The 17,407-nt window shown below is 42.1% G+C and overlaps 1 protein-coding gene across 1 annotated transcript in view; it reads right to left on the reverse strand.

Moving 5' to 3' along the window:
• The window catches only part of LOC115083308 (taste receptor type 1 member 1-like), a 180,743-nt gene that overhangs the window by 49,480 nt on the left and 113,856 nt on the right, over positions 1-17,407 (reverse strand). Inside the window, exon 10 of the mRNA XM_029587112.1 lies at positions 4,252-4,375. Coding sequence (XP_029442972.1) covers positions 4,252-4,375 — 124 coding nt within the window. The remainder of the gene's footprint in view (positions 1-4,251; positions 4,376-17,407) is intronic.

A 17,407-nucleotide genomic window follows, 5' to 3' on the forward strand; every position in this document is an offset into this window, starting at 1 on the left:
ATTAAGGCCCCTGTAATCTATACATGGGCATAGTGTTCCGTCCTTTTTGCCCACAAAGAAAAAGCCTGCGCTAGCAGGGGACTTGGATGGTGGTATGAAGCCCTTTTGGAGGTTCTCCTGAATGTATTCGGACATGGCTTTGTTTTCTGCCACAGACAGGGGGTACACTCTACCCTTGGGTGGCTCCGTATTGGGCTTCAGGTTGATGGTGCAGTCATACGGTCGGTGAGGTGGAAGAACATCTGCAGCTTCCTTCGAAAAAACATCTTGAAAAGATGTGTATTGAGGCAGCAACCTCGGCATTACTGGAGTGTTAGGCATACAGGGTAATTGTTCTACCTCATTAAGGCAATTCTTATGGCAGTCTGGACCCCATCTTGACAGTTCCAGTGTGGCCCAATCGAATTGAGGCAAGTGCTGCTGTAGCCAAGGTAATCCCATACTATAGGCTGCATGGCCTTCTCTAACACGAGGAAGGAGATGGTCTCCGAATGGAGGGCACCGGTACGCAGGCGCACTGGTTCAGTGTGTAGGGTTACTTCACCCAGTAAGGGCTCTACATGGATGGATGAAAGAAGTAGTGGAGGCTTCATAATGGAAGTGGGGATCCGTAGATGCTCCACTACTCGTTGAAGAATGAAATTGCCTCCTGCCCTGGAGTCCACTAGGGCAAGAGTCTGATACTCTAAGGGTCCGCAGATCAAGGATATAGGAAGAGAGAGTGGAGGAGAAGGAGTGGTAAGACCTAAGAAAAGTCCTCCTATAGGACTTAGGTCTGTCAGTTTCCCAGACAGTTAGGGCAATTCTGGACAGCATGTCCAGCTTGTCCACAGTACATACATAGCCCAAGTCTCTTCCGCGTTCTTCTCTTTTTTGATGTCAGATGGCTGCGGCCTATCTGCATAGGTTCTTCTTCGCCGGCTGCTGGGACCGAAGGCACAGACTTGGGTACAGGCTTGACCTGAACTTCGCCCAGATAGGGTCTCCTAGGCATATTGGTCTCTTGGAATTTGTTGCGAAGTCTGCGATCGATCCTGGTTACCAATTTCACTAATTCAGCCAAAGTCTCAGGCATCTCTCGAGCGGAGAGTTCGTCTTTCAGATGAGAGTTCAGTCCTTCAAAAAAGAGTGTCTTAAGACACCTCAGGTCCCAGGATAATTCAGACGCCAGTGTCTTGAACTCAATGGCAAAGTCAGCAAGTAGTTTGTTCCCTTGCTTCAAATGAACCAAAGAAGATCCTGCAATGATATACTGGGCAGGATCATAAAAAACTGATTTAAACAGTTTGAGGAAACCTTCAAGGTCATGAAGAATCGGATCCTCGTGCTCCCACACGAGGCTCGTCCTCCTGTCATACCTAGACGGAAGGCTCGTCCGTCTAGGTATGACAGGATATATTTGTCTTAGTGTAGGCTGTGGGGAAGCGACCAGGTTGTAATACAAAATGCATGCAGCACTGGTTAATGAAGTCTCTGCATCTCCAAGGTTCTCCTGAGAAGCGGATAGGAGCTGCTAGTGGCACGATGGTCTTGACCGTCACCTCAGACAATTTAACCTCTTTACCTGAAATGGAAGGCGAGTTCATCTGTTTGTGTAGTAAATTAAATGCAGCAGCCAGTCCTTCCAGTGCAGTCTGCTGTTCGGAGATCTGCTGAGCCAGGCCTGGAATGGCCTGTAACGCAGTGAGCTGAGCCGGATCCATGGAGTTAGCAATCTGTTGTGGTTATGTGTGTTTTGGTGGATCTTTGGGTGCTGTGGAGGTGACCACACCCATGGGGAGGAGCCCCGTGAGGAGTCACAACACTGGGCTAGACTCATGCCGCACAAAACACAGGAAAATGTTCTTTTATTAAACAGCTAGATGGTAGCCACCAGGTGGCAGTAGTAAGGTAGTCTGTAGTTGCAGTCCCAGGGACCTCGGCAGAGGGAGCCTTCTCTCCACGATGACATCAGGAGGTTCCACAACAGTTCTCCCAGCGAGGAGATTCTGTGGGTGAGACAGACTGAGAGGTTAGAGTACTCACTGAGAATAGCTGTTGGTAAGCGATTCCACCAGATAAGTAGATGAAGGTACAGGCACCGAGGCAGGGAGAGCAGGCCCTCGAGGAGCGAGTACCTGTTCCCTGAAAAGCACCTGAAATAAAGCAGAGGGCCCCTGAGATGCGGGTACCCAGGTTAGTTGATACCCTGAAGGGCAGAGAGAAAGCTTCCAGCAGCAGCACAGAAGCGGCAGAGTAGCATAGACAGGAACAGATTTGAGTCCTTGCTAACAGGGGGAGCTAGCAAATCAATGAGGCTGATATACCCGGATGGCGTGATGTCAGCATGAGGGAACGCCCTTGTGATTCGCGCCAAGGGTTGTATAAAGACATGGGTTGCGCGCGCGCACCCTAGTAGGTACCTGTGAGGAGCAATGGCGGGAGGCTGCACCATAGCCGTTCTGGGGACACCAGAGTCGTCGGCATGTAGATGCTGCGGTAGCCATCTTGCCCAGGTAAGCGGGAGGAGCCAAGACTAAGGTGAGGCAAGCAGGGCGAAGCCGTCGAAGATCGATGGACGCAACAGTTGGGTCTTTAATTAAATGTTTAACACCAAAGAGCAATTTAAAATTGAATATGATCTCTTGAATTTGTTTGGCATAGTAACCTTTTTTTGCCTTATTGATTAGTGCATGATATTTTGTAAGGAAGGATTTATATTTCTCTAGGGATTCAGCAGATGGTCTTTTCCGCCATTGTTTCTCTAATTTTCTAAGGTTCTTTTTAGTGCTTCTTAATTCATTATTGTACCAGGGCTTCTTATTTTTGGAGTTATTTCTGTTATATCATTGACTAACTTGTCCCAGGAGTCAAAAGCTGAAATGGGATTGTTTTGATTTAGTTCATGTAGCTTGTTAACACTTGATAATTAGCATGTGTAAACTTACGCGAGTGAGTGTGCAAATATTCGCGTGTCTTTGAAAATATCAACTCATGCACATAAGTTTTGGCCCCACCCTGGAACACCTCTTTCCCGTGGATATATGCACGTGCATTGAACATTTTTTAAATACCAATTTCTCGAGTGTAGGATACTTATGCATGTAATGCTTAATTTTACTTGTGTACCATTGTGAAAATTCACCTTTTAGTGTTCTTGAAAGCTGTGATCTTGATATCATCAGTTTAAAAAGATGGTCAGAAGCCACGATCTTGGATGATAGTAGCTAGCAGAGATAGAAATACCATAGGTTGAAAAGAAGAAGAGAAAGAATGGAAACCGTGGACACCAAAAGTCAAACAGACTAAGTCTGACACCTGATGATTCCATTGCACTTGGAATGAGCGCCCTGATAGACAGGAGATGAACTAAAGGGCTGATGTAATAACGGCACGTAGAAAGCGGGCAGACATGCTGGTTATGAAAACCAAGGCTGAGTTTACCGTCAGTCTTCATAGCTCTGCGGTCTGCCGAGTTTTTTTTTTTTTACTTTAAACAAGAAGTACAGAAAAGCAGTTTTTTTCTGCTTTTCTGTACTTCTTTTCAATACACTCAGCTATTAACGCCTGCTCCAGGCAGGCGTTAATATCTGAGCGATAAATGTGAGTCTGAGATGCACATTTATCTTTTTGCATTGGAAGTGAATGAGTAATAGCCTCATTAACATGCATTTTCATGTGATGAGTGCTATCTCATTCACTTCGTGTTAAACGCTGGTTAAATAGGCGCTAATCCCCCTATTGCATTAGGGGTGGATTAGTGCCTAATTATCCCGCATCGACTGCTGGTTAACAGTGCGCTGGCTGTATTGCATTGGCCCCTAAGTCAGGAAAATTAAAATAAACTATATTCTTCATTGTATTTATTTATTTATTTTTAAAAAATGCATATCCTGCGCTATCCACTATACTAGACAGGTTACAATACAAATGTATACAATCAAAGCATTTAGCAGCTGTTAATCAATGTCTCTATTTATCTGTTTATACTGTCATTGCATGTTATATCTTCGTTTCAGAGGAGTTATGCTTTAATTAATTTCCTAAATATTACCCTTTGCAAACTGTAATTTGACATCAACCTTAAGGAGCAAAAAAAATATATGAATAATTATTGAGTAAAATTAATATGGAAGCACTATACTTGCAATTGTAATGAGGACTTGCATGGACGTACTAATATATTTTATTTTTGCTATTAAGTTTATATTATATCTGTAGCATGTGCAGGTGTGTATCTGTTTGTATGGAGTACAGATATTTCAGATTTACCTGTTTTGTTGGAAAATTCTCCTTCAGAGCAAGGGATGCAATCAAAGCAGCAGATCGGCTTCTGACTCTGAAGAACTTTCCTGAATCCAGGAACACAACTCTCAGAGCAGACAGAGCGGGGGGTCTGAGGAGAGATAAAAAAAGAGAAATCCAGTCATATTCCATGCTTAGCACTTGATTCTCTTTCTGAGGGACTCTGGGCCTGATTTATTGGGGCTTTTCTCCCATGTTGAGTCCATGGGAAAATATCTTAGTAAACAAGGCTCACCATTCTTTCTGCTCTCAGAAATTTTGGGGACTGATTTTCAGTCATTTATGCAAAAATCACACTCCTATGTGTGTAAATGGCTGTTCTAGAAATTCCCCGGGCTCAGTACACATAAAAGTACACGTGAGACACAGCTTTAATTGAACTTTACCCCACTGTGCACTGATATAAAATTACCCTTCCAGTGTACTTACTGCAACATCCTCACATTTTCCACAGTGAAAAGAGAAGCTCTTCTAATGATGTGCAGGTAAGAAAGTTTTGGTTCAATTTGTTTTGTTCATTAGTTGCCAGTTTTATGGATGAATTTTTGGTAGGGTGGGATGGGTTTCATCATCATCATCATCATCATCATCTTTATTTATTAGCTGCCTTACCATAGGAGTGCTCAAAGCAATTTACTATAACAAAAATACGTTTCCATAAATCAATAAAATTCAAACACAAAACAGTAAAACAAATGCCCATAACAATAAATTGAATAAACACCTCTCCTCAGGTCAGTACATGACTGGGTGTCCTGTCTTGTGCATATTTTGTATGCTCAGTCTTTTTGTTTTGAACGTATTGTACTGTACTTATGAATTTGTAATGTGGTCTCATCAGATAAAAAAAATTAAAAAAATTACATCCAAAAGATGAATTTTCAAAGGGTTACTCAAGCAAAAAGGGTCATATACAAGTGTATGTCGCCTGAGTGCATGTAATCCTTATTTTAAAAAGGGATCACATACGTGTGTATATGCACATGCTCAGGTACTTGTATGTGAGCAAAAAAGGGGCGTTTCAGGGGTGTAGTTATGCAAACACATGTAATGACCTATTTTTAAAGCAATGTTTGTGTGTATGTTTACACACATATATATGCATATTCACACATACATTTGCTACTGCTTATTTATGCATACTAGAGCTAACTTTAATTTTGCTTAGCAGCTTGGCATTTCGTGGCTTGGCTACTCTAGGTGACTGGACACAGGAACAGGCCAGAAAATATAAGGGGGTGTATCTGTGACAGACTGGGACTTTCTGGGGGACATTGGGAAACTGTAGGGCATAGAGGTGAGTTTCAAGGACAGACTGAGGAGGGGGACAGAGCAATCCTAGGATAGACAGGGCCTTACTGTCTGCTAAATAGGACTTATGTTTATACTGGGGTTAGAACAACACATTGGGGCATACAGGGACAGTGTATGTACCTGCAAGATACAAGGGTTAGCTAGTCAATGTTAGAGAGTCCATTTTCAAGATGACTCTACTGACACTATACGGCTGAGGAGGGAGAGGTACCCCTTATACAGGGTATACAAGACTAGAACACAGTTTATGGATCTCTCAGAGGAGCAAGTCATGTGTAGGTTCGGGTTCAACAAGGAAACCATGCTGTACCTATGCCAGCAATTAGCGCCTGTTTTCCAAACCAACAGGTGGGTCAGGTTAGGAAAATGGATGCCTGGTAAAACCGAGCATCTGTTTTCCTAACCTGACTCTGCCTGCATACTTTTTTATACTTATTGTTTATTTTTTACCTTTGGTTCCTCTGACTTAATATTGCATAAAATATGTAGATTGGATGCACATTTTTTTTTGTATCACAGGCGAAGGGCTAATACCCTCATCAACATGCATTTGCATGTGATGAGTGCTATTAGCTTTGGGCGCATTATGGACATGCTAAACCCCTTATTGTTTAAACGGTTATGGACGCGCGTCCAAACTGTGTTAAACAGTGTGCTCAGCTGAGTGCACTGTATATTTTTGGCCTGGGTCTGTTTTAAGCTGCTGTAAGCTCCTTTGCAGTAATTAATTGGCGTTGATAATCTGCTGCTTTGAAATGCTCTGTGAACCACATGGCAGGAAACAGTGTGCTATGCAATGCAGGCATTGCTTCTATGATCATATACATAGTTGGGAAAAAGAGCAAACTGTGAATAATTGTACTAGAAGGGTTAAAGATGGCAATAGAAGACAGAGGGGGCAAATGCCAGACCGGAAAAGGAGACATGTCATTACTTATCACAACCAATAAGGGGAAGACCAGGGATAGTGGCTCAAACAATTGCAATTTGAGAAGGGAAGAATGCTAAGACCAGAGTGACATGTCCAGCATGTATAAAGGTCAGAGACAAAGAACAGGAAGTTAAGTGCAGACTGGCCATCGAAACTAAAGACACGGCTGGTCATGTGAAGCACTTCCCAGTGCTGGTTTCCCAATATTCCTGTTCCCATGCAGTGACTTCATTTGCCTAGAGATCCTGTCTGCAGTTAACTCTTTGACTGCCTAGAGCAGAGATGTGAACTCCAGTCCGCAAGGGCCGCAATCAGGCCAGGTTTTCAGGATATGCACAATGAATATACATGAAAAAGATCTGCATGCACTGCCTCCACTGGATGGAAATCTTTCTCATACGTGCGCTCATTGTGCATATCCTGAAAACCTGGCCTGTTTTTTGGCCCTCGAGGACAGGAGTTCGCCATCCCTGGCCTAGAGACTCTGCCTCCAGTGATCGCTTCCTAGAGCTGAATTTCTCAGGGAAATAATTTGCCACCAATTGTACATAGCTTAGCTTAGCTCTCTATTCAATATGCTCTTTATTGCTGTTTGTATTTTATATTGTACTCTATTGTAATCTATTTTATTATTGCTAGAAGAAATATATTATGTTATTATAGCTAAAAGAAAATAAAACCACCCTTACACATGATTATTCTCTCTGAATATTATTGCTATTTATATAGAAATATAACAGACAGGAAAAGGGGAGAGGGTAGATGAATGCTTGGTCAGTTCTTATAAGCTGATCATTATGGGTTGCAAGGGCATACATGGGAAACCCCCCCCCAGCATAGGTATACAAGATTGGGCAAACCTTGAGGGATTTATTGAACCTATGCACAAAACACTTGGTGGCAGAGATGGGATCCCATATTATTTTGTCAGCGGTGGGATCCTTTGGTCATTTTGCCTAATTCTGGGGTGTGGGGAGGTATGCCCCACCCATTAGAGAAGGTGGGTGACAGGAGCTGTACTTCCCATTCTGTTAGGGACATGGCAATGTTACTGAGGATGTTCCAGAAGAAAAAACAAGATATGCAGGTCCTAGTGCCAGGCTGGACAGGGCATGAATCCTGGTTTGCCATAGCCCAAATTCTCCACTGCACAAAATGTACCCAGGAACCCTGGGACACAGAATTGGTAGCATCACACCAAGCACTTCCCTTGCTAAGGCCGATGTGCTTTCACACCTGAAGGTGAGCGGTGTCCATGGGTCTACCAGAGCATGTTGGGTTTTCTTGGCTTCCTGTCAAAGCCTTGTTAAGCAGGTCACTGCCCTCCAAGAGGATGTGGCTGCTTTGAAGAGCAAGAAGGAGGAGCTAAACATCAGGGTATGGCACCAGGAGGTACTCATCAACTTTGCCGTGTCAGCAAAGGAAACTGCCAAACAGTGTGCAGCTACTGTTGTCCAAAAGGGGGAAGCTAATTTATAGCTCTTGTCTACCTGATTGCAATCTGGAGTAGCAGTAAACTCTGTTAAGATTCCTCAGGTGGTCATGGGTGCCCCTTTAGATTTGGACATTTTTGATGGTCCCATCCCTTCTTCTTCCTGTGTGAGCCCTTCTGTTAAAACGTGCACTCTTGAGACAGGGAAGACAAATGAGGAAGTGACTCTGATAGACGTGAATGAGGGGGTGAGGCCCACACCATCCAGTAGGAAGAATACATAATTCATGGCCCTGAAGAATAAGGGAACCCCCAAACCACCATATTTAGAATATGTGGGACCAATGAGAGAGACTGGGATAAGTTCAGGGAGTAAACAAGGGGCATGTTCGAATATGAGGCCGGGTGATTTAATCATCCTTGAGGCAGCAGCCTGGGGATGGGATTCTCCCCTGGGTAGCACATTTATCCATGTCAGGAGCTCTAACGCTGGAAGTAACAGCCAGGGATTTTGGATTTATGAATCCCTTTTCCATGCATTCACTGTTAACCACAGATATTTGCAGAGGGGAGGAGGAACAGAGGGGAGAGTTCTTTTGTGCACTCTCCTACTTGAACCATTGAGCACATTTTTCCCAAATGAAGCATCCCTTACCTATGATCCTGGTGGTATGCGATGGAAAGTAAGGCAGAGGGAATTAAAGTGCTACAGAATCTGGCTGCCCGTAGGGCTATCACAACAAAGCACCCTCTGCATCAGCGAAATGATTTGCTAGTTCCACCCAGTTATCAAAAGGCTTGGATGCTAGCAGCTGGGCCAGAAATGATCCCAATTGCCCAGACACTTGCCACTATATTTTCAGTAGCAGGGGGCAAGGATTCACACGCCATAATTACTAAGGTTATGCAGTTACTAGGATAACACATGACTCTTACACCAGGTGTAGCCCCAGAGCATGTTCAGATTAAGCCAACTGTGATAACATGGAGCTGCAGTACCTGCAATTTTTGAAAAACCAATGCCAAAGGTTTTAACTGTTGATGTTGAGGAATTTCCTGAGGGCAGATGACACAAAATTGTTCAGAGTAGTTAAATCACAAGCAGATTGTGATAAATTGCAGGAAGACCTTGTGAGACTGGAAAATTGGGCATCCAAATGGCAGATGAAATTTAATGTGGATAAGTGCAAGGTGATGCATATAGGGAAAAATAACCCATGCTATAGTTACACAATGTTGGGTTCCATATTAGGTGCTACAACCCAAGAAAGAGATCTAGGTGTCATATTTATTTATTTAGAGATTTTTTCTATACCGCGGCACGTTAATAACATCACCTCGGTTTACAAAAAAACAAAACAATAACATTAGCAACAAGCTTTACAGATAAAATGAACTAATGTGAACAATTTAAATATCCATTAAGAACAGACAAAAATAATTAACAACACAGAACAATTAAATTAATGACAATAATAATTGAATGTTAATGGCCATTTAAAAAGGAAGTAAGGTAATAGAGCATGAAAGTCAAGCATCGCAGCAATATACAGTAAATAGTCAAATTATAAAGAGAAATGAATATTCGAGAGATCATGTATCAGTATAACCGGGTTGAGTGATTGGCGATTTCGATACGGGTGTTCATAGTGAGAAAGCTTGTTCAAACAGCCAGGTTTTAAGGTTCTGCTTGAATTTTTTGTGGCAGGGTTCTAGACGCAAGTCAGTGGGCATTTTGTTCCAAATGTCAGTTCCGGTAATAGTGAATGAGCATTCTCTGGTGGCAACGTGTTTGATGTGTTTAAATGCAGAGGAGGCGAGTTTGGCTTGGTGCATTTTCCTTATCGGTCTTTTTGATGTACGGAATATGAAATGATCAGAGAACCATTGCATATCTTGGTTGTAAATTGACTTGTGAATGAGAGTAAGAACTTTGAATAAAATTCTGGATGCAACAGGAAGCCAGTGAAGGAACATGAGCGCAGGAGTAATGTGTTCATGGCGGTGCGAGTTCGTGAGTAAGCGTGCTGCAGCATTTTGTAACATCTGTAGAGGTTGTATGGTGTTTTTAGGGAGACCAAGTAATATGGCATTGCAGTAATCTAATTTTTGATAATACTGTAGCTTGTACAACTGTCCGGAAGTCATGTGGATGTAGAAGAGGTTTGATTCTTTTTAGCGTATGTAGCTTGAAAAATCCGTTTTTGATAGTAGCAGAGGAATTTCTTTAATTAAAACTGCTGGTCAATGATAACACCAAGACTGCAGACTTGCTGGAGTTTGAGATAATCCTGTGGTGAATGTTGAGAGATGTTCGAGAGGATGTTATGGTGGGATGTGATGATTAGGAGCTCTGTTTTGGTAGTGTTTATAGCCAGGAAGTTTTCAGTAAGTAATTTTTTAATATCCACCAGAGCAGTATCCCAGATTTTTAGTGCATTAGTGAGGGAATCGTTGATGGGGATGAGGATCTGTGCATCATCTGCGTACATGAAATGTGGGAGATCCAGTTTCCCCAGGAGTTGACAGAGAGGAGATAGGTAAATGTTAAAAAGTGTAGATGAAAGAGCAGAACCTTGTGGAACACCTTGTGCCAATTTTCTGGGTTTAGATAAATGGCGGTCTATTTTAACACTGTATGTTCTATCCTTCAGGAAAGATTGGAGCCATGATAGAGCAGTGCCTGTAACGCCAATCTGTGAGAGGCGGGAGAGGAGTGTATGGTGGTTTACAGTGTCAAATGCAGAAGAGATATCGAGAAGGGCTAGTAAGTAGGAATGACCAGTATCGAGGGTTTTTAGAATAGCATCTGAGAGAGAGACTAGCAGAGTTTCCGTACTATGGTTCTTATGGAAGCCATATTGCAATGGGAAGAGTAATAGGTTTTTGTCTAGAAAATCTGTGAGTTGTTTGTTGATGATTTTCTCCATAATTTTAGACAAGAATGGGAGGTTTGATACTGGACGATAGTTGGCCGGTTCTGAAGGGTCCAGGTCCGCTTTTTTGAGTGTAGGTTTTATTATTGCATGTTTGAGCTGTGTTGGAAATGTACCCGATGATATTGATTTGTTTATAATATTAGAAATGGGAGGTGCAATCCTTGTAGGAATGGAGAGTAGTGTTTTTGTAGGCATTATATCAATGGGATGTATGGCTGGTTTGATTGTTTTAAGGATTGCTTCAATTTCTGATGCAGTTGTTGTTTCAAAATTTGAGAGAGTAGCTGAGGAGATTATGGTATTAGTTGGCGTTATGGGTACTGGCAGTGAGGGCATGGTGAAGCGGGTCATGATGTTAGTAACTTTGTTGTGGAAGTATGTAGCTAGCTTCTCACATTTGTATTCATCTTCGTTGTCTGAGTTGGTGTTTATAGGAGGGGTAATTATACTAGATACATATTGGAAGAGGGCACGAGGGTTAAACTGGTATTGATGGATTCTTGTTGTATAATAGTTTTTCTTGGCTTCATCTGTGGTTTTACGATACTGGTGGAGTAGAAATTTGTATTTTTGTAGTTGTGCTGCATCTTGGTTTCTGCGCCATTTCTTTTCCAATTTGCGGAGTTCTACTTTCATTCCTCTAAGGTCTGTGGTGTACCAGGGTTTTTTTATCTTTCTTCTCAGTGCCAATCTCCTTTGTGAGTAGTGGACAGAGTCGGTTTACAATATTGCTGGTAAGTTGGTGCCAAGAGGAACAGGCCGAGTTGGCGTCAGAGAGGTCAAGATTATGGAGATCCTCTGTAATTGCTTCAATGATGTCTTCAGTTTTGCATTTTTTCCTGAAATTTATGGTTCTTTTCTTAGAGGGTGGCGTTTGGGGGTTGCTGTTGACAGTGCAGCTGGTGTCAACTCGGTAGTGGTCTGACCAGGGTATGGGGGTGCATTGGGGGTGTTCAGTGTGTAAGAGAGAGCTCATAAAAATAACATCCAGGGTGTGTCCTGCCTTGTGTGTGGGACCTGAAACAATTTGTTTGAAACCAAGGGCATTTAGCGTAGCAAGGGTGGCCTCACATGCTGGAGTAAGAGGGGATCGGTCAAGATGGAGGTTTAGGTCTCCTAGAATGATTGCGGGTATGCTGATGTCAATGTGTTTAGCAATATATTCAGTAAGTAGAGACGGATTTTTTTCTAATATGCTAGGGGGGGCATAAATTAAACAAATTTGTAGATCTTTTGATTTAAAGAGACCAATCTCAATCTTTTGAATGGGTGCGATGTGTTGGAGGGTGAGCTTGAATTTCTTTTTTGTAGCCAGTAAGAGTCCACCTCCTTTCTTTTTTGGTCTCGGGATCGAAAAAATGTTGTATAAGTCCGTTGGTAGTTGATTTATAATAGCGACATCTGAACTTTTTAACCAGGTCTCAGTGATTGCACATATATCGGGGGATTCATCAGTAAGAATATCTCCTAGTAAGGTGGCCTTTTTTAATAGAGATTATGTGTTCAAAAGTAGGATTGAGAAGGTCATTAATCCAATGATTTGTGTGATGGGAGAAATCATGATTGGAATGAGTGAGTTGTGGTATGAGGTGTATAACGAAGTATTCCTAATTTTGGTGGTGAAGTTTGAGTATTTAAGAATTGGAATGTGGAAAGTGTTCATGTTGAGAGAAGCTGGACAAGTATTGCTCAGTTAGGTACTGAATGGCCTAATCAGCTGCTATGGAATTAAAAGTCCTTCAGTAGAATTTAGGTCAAGAAAGAATAATTGTCAGCAGAAGCATTCCAGCAAGGATTTTGTCTATGTTCCTAGATTGTGATCTCTCCTTATTCAGTGACTATATTTTCTCTTTTGTAGCTGGGGTACTGCATGATAGAGGTCAGAGGATGCGTACCGGGCAAGTGAAATCAGAGACTAGTTGGTTGCTGCCGTACTAAGCGATAGATGTCAGAGAGAGGTTTCTGAGTGTTGGTGGAGTGAAGTCAATTGTAGGGCAGTGCTGGGCGAAAGAACTCGGAGGTTGTAAGTTAGTTGAAAGCTGTGAGAAAGATTGGTGGGGAAATCCTCAAAGTCTGGAGTGTACGAACGGAGTGCACGAAGGGGTGCACAAAGGGGCTGGCCCCTTTGTCGCGCGATGCCTGGAGGCGTTGCAGCCCTTTAAAGGGCCTTCAGGGAGCCGGTCGTGATGTCGGGGTTCCAGGGGCAGGCTCGCCGGATAGTGCGGTTCGCTGTATTTTTATTTCAAAAAAGGAGATCCCTTGCCTGTGTTCTTTTTTGTTTGGGATCCTTGCCTCGGGTCCACCTCTCCTGGCCCCGATGGGCCGGCGCCGATCGCGCAGGGAGGGCCGACTCGAGCTGGGCGGCGTGCAGCGTGACCGGCAGCCGGAGCAGAGAGAGCACGCCTGGAGGCGTTGCAGCCCTTTAAAGGGCCTTCAGGGAGCCGGTCGTGACGTTGGGGTTCTGGGGGCGGGCTCGCCGGATAGCGCGCTTCACTGTATTTTTATTTCAAAAAAGGAGATCCCTTGCCTGTGTTCTTTTTTGTTTGGGATCCTTGCCTCGGGTCCACCTCCCCTGGTCCTGATGGGCCGGCGCCGATCGTGCGGGGAGGGCTGACTCGAGCTGGGCGGCGTGCAGCGTGACTGGCAGCTGGAGAAGAGTGGATAACACATTGAAATCATCGGTTCAGTGTGCTGCGGCAGTCAAAAAAGCAAAAAGAATGTTGGGAATTATTAGAAAGGGAATGGTGAATAAAACGGAAAATGTCATAATGCCTCTGTATCGCTCCATGGTGAGACCGCACCTTGAATACTGTGTACAATTCTGGTCGCCGCATCTCAAAAAAGATATAATTGTGATGGAGAAGGTACAGAGAAGGGCAACCAAAATGATAAGGGGAATGGAACAGCTCCCCTATGAGGAAAGACTAAAGAGGTTAGGACTTTTCAGCTTGGAGAAGAGACGACTGCGGGGGGATATGATAGAGATGTTTAAAATTATGAGAGGTCTAGAACGGGTAGATGTGAATCGGTTATTTACTCTTTTTGGATAGTAGAAAGACTGGGGGGCACTCCATGAAGTTAGCATGGGGCACATTTAAAACTAATCGGAGAACTTTTTCACTCAACGCACAATTAAACTCTGGAATTTGTTGCCAGAGGATGTGGTTAGTGCAGTTAGTATAACTGTGTTTAAAAAAGGATTGGATAAGTTCTTGGAGGAGAAGTCCATTACCTGCTATAAGTTCACTTAGAGAATAGCCACTGCCATTAGCAATGGTTACATGGAATAGACTTAGTTTTTGGGTACTTGCCAGGTTCTTATGGCCTGGATTGGCCACTGTTGGAAACAGGAGGCTGGGCTTGATGGACCCTTGGTCTGACCCAGTATTGCTTTGGTTGAAATTCATGAGACATCCAACTTCCAGGGAACTAGCACAAAGAGGATCCCTGGAACACTTGCACAAAGAGAACTCTGAAACACATACCTCAAGGATGTCTCCTGATTACAGCCACCTTTTGTGGACTCTTTTATTTATGCTACATAATTCTATTGTTTAGTTTTATATGTATGATTAGTATCGAGACTTATACTTACAGTTCCTCTGTGTGTGACAAATATTTTGGTGCCCTATCCATAAAAATTAGTGCAGAGATTGTCTCTCTACCTGCTCATCAAAGGACAGGGCATTCCCTGAATATGGTGAATTCATTTGTTGAACTTGTCACTTAATCGGCCGAGTCTGGTAATCTTTCTAAGTGTCTTGCATGTATACCAATACCCCATGGTCTGAATGATTCCTTACTGTGTGCCAACAATTTTCTACCCTTATTGGTTTAGACTATGCTGGCCACATTTTGGAACTGCAGACTGTTGTTGTCCTTGCCACTGAGGATTCTTTTAATTAACCTTGGTGAATGTTAGACATATTCCTTTTGGTGTGCAATGCACAGAATTTATAGAGAAACAGATATACTGCAAAGGCTTAATGTTTGATACAGGGTTGGGGCTGTGTTTAAAGAATGCTTGTTCACAGACAGAGGAACAAGAGGGTTAATGCAAAGTCTGGAAAAGTGTGATCTTCCTGTATAAGATTTGTGACCCTTTGGCTATCTAAACAGATACCGGTGCTGCCTTTAAAATGCTTAATGTAAAGCAATGTATGTCTTAAGCATCTGTGAGCTTGTTTATAGTAATTAATTAGTGATGATAATCTGCTGCTTTGAAATGTTTGTGAACCACATGGCAGGAAACAGCATGCTATGCAATGCAGGCATTGCTTCTAGGATCATAAACATAGTTGGGAAAATGAGTAATCTGTGAATAATTGTACCAGAGGGGTTAAAGATGGCAATAGAGGGCAAATGCCAGACCAGAAAAGGAGACATGTCATTGTGTGTCACAACTATTAAGAGAGGAAGACCAGGGACAGTGGCACAAACAATTGTAATGCGAGAAGGGCAGAATGCTAAGACCATAGTGACACACCCAGCATGAATAAAGGTTGGAGACAAAGGACAGGAAATTAAGTGCAGACTGGCCATTGAAAATGAAGACACAGCTGGTCATGTGAAGCACTTCCCAGCACAGTTAACTCTTCAACTAACTAGAGACTCTGCCTGCAGTGATCACCTCCTAGAGCTGATTTTCTCAGGGAAGTAATTTGCCACCGATTGTATGTAGCTTAGCTTAGCTCTCTATTCAATATGCTCTTTATTACCATTTATATTTTATGTTGTGCTCTATTATAATCTATTTTATTATTGCTAGAAGAAATATATTATGTTATTATAGCTAAGAGAATATATAACCACTTTTACCTATGATATCCTATCTGAAGTGAATATTATTGCTATTTATATATAAATATAACAGACGGGAAACAGGGGGAGGGTAGATGAATGCTTGGCCAGTTCTTATAAGCTGATCATTATGGATTGCAAGGGCATACATGGGAAACACCCCCCCCCCCCAGCATAGGTATACAAGATTGGGCAAAACCTGAGGATCTAGCAAACCTATGCACAAAACATTTATCAACCCTGAATTATTAGCACATCCAAAAGCTGATATAGAGAACCATATGATTCTATGGTCTAATCATCATTTGCTCACAGTTCACTGTACCGTAAGGAAGCAAAATCACTCACAAAACAATCACCATCAGAAGTTAAGAGAAGGGGGCCACACAGACCCAGACAATTTTAAAGCAACTGTTTCCAATATGCTTACAGACATAGTTCTAATTGATACTGATCAAGCATTTGATGACTGGAATGACATTATGAGCAGTGCACTGAATTAGATTTCCCCTGAAAAAAACAATTTGAATCACAAGAAAACATAATATTCACTGGTATAATTCCCAATTATGGGAAATTAACTCAAATCAATGCTAGAAAAAAAAAAAGTATTACCTTTCTCAAATTGCTGCATGATGGTAACAACACAGTTGAAGTATTCAATATATATTAAGATCACTGACCTCTCAGAGACATCCTGAAAATATCTTGGTAACCTGTGAATACTGTAATCAAATATCCTCCTTTTTTATTGATTAAACCAAAAAAATCAAACATAGTTTCTCTCATTTGTCAGTGCCCATCAAAATTTCAATTTATAGCACTGACTCTCAATGGGACTCCTTCTCTTTAGTCTCGTCTGAAGAAATACAATAATTCTTAGCCAAGATGAATAATTCTTCTTCTTCTTTAAATCCATGTCCCAAGGGCACATTAAAAATTGCATGACAAGAAATCTCTCAAGTGATCTCAGATATTGTAAATTTGTCACTTACCACAGGATTAGTACCTTCTGCACTCTAATACAGGCCTCAGTAAGACCAATGCCAAAAAACCCCGTAACTCAGACATTTTAGAATTCTCAAATTTCAAACCAATTTCCTCTTTACCCTTTTTAACAAAGATACTTGAAATGACAGTACTGAACCAGCTATATGAATTTCTAGATGCAAATGCAATCATTGACCCACACCAGCATGGGTTCAGAAAGGGCTTTAATACTGAGACCCTACTTCATCATCATTTGACACTCTATTATGAGGTTTTGATACTAACATTGATTACATCATGGTGTTATTGGATATAACATAAGTGTTTGACACACTAGACCACTCCATCCTTCTTGCCAGATTAAAATCAGTTGGCATGATGGTCTCATACTAAAATTGTTCACCTCATATCCAACTGAACAGACACAACAAATGTTCCTAAATTGACTCATACAGATTGCAATGCACTTCTGAGAAATCAATGAAACTATTTCTCTCAGTCTTGATATTTCTATGATTTTTTTTTAACAAACAGTATCACATGAACTTCTCATAAGGAGCTCTTTTATCCAAGCTTCCTCTGAAGTGCAAAAGTTGCAGAAACGTTTTTCATAATTGCTGCATCATGGCACTAAATCTAAAAGAAGAATGCAACATGATTGAATAAAAGCTAGTAAAATTTTAAAGTCTAACAAATGCTGTTACTTTTAAAATTATT

Source organism: Rhinatrema bivittatum, chromosome 2 (assembly GCF_901001135.1).
Source record: "Rhinatrema bivittatum chromosome 2, aRhiBiv1.1, whole genome shotgun sequence".
NCBI classification, from domain to species: domain Eukaryota; kingdom Metazoa; phylum Chordata; class Amphibia; order Gymnophiona; family Rhinatrematidae; genus Rhinatrema; species Rhinatrema bivittatum.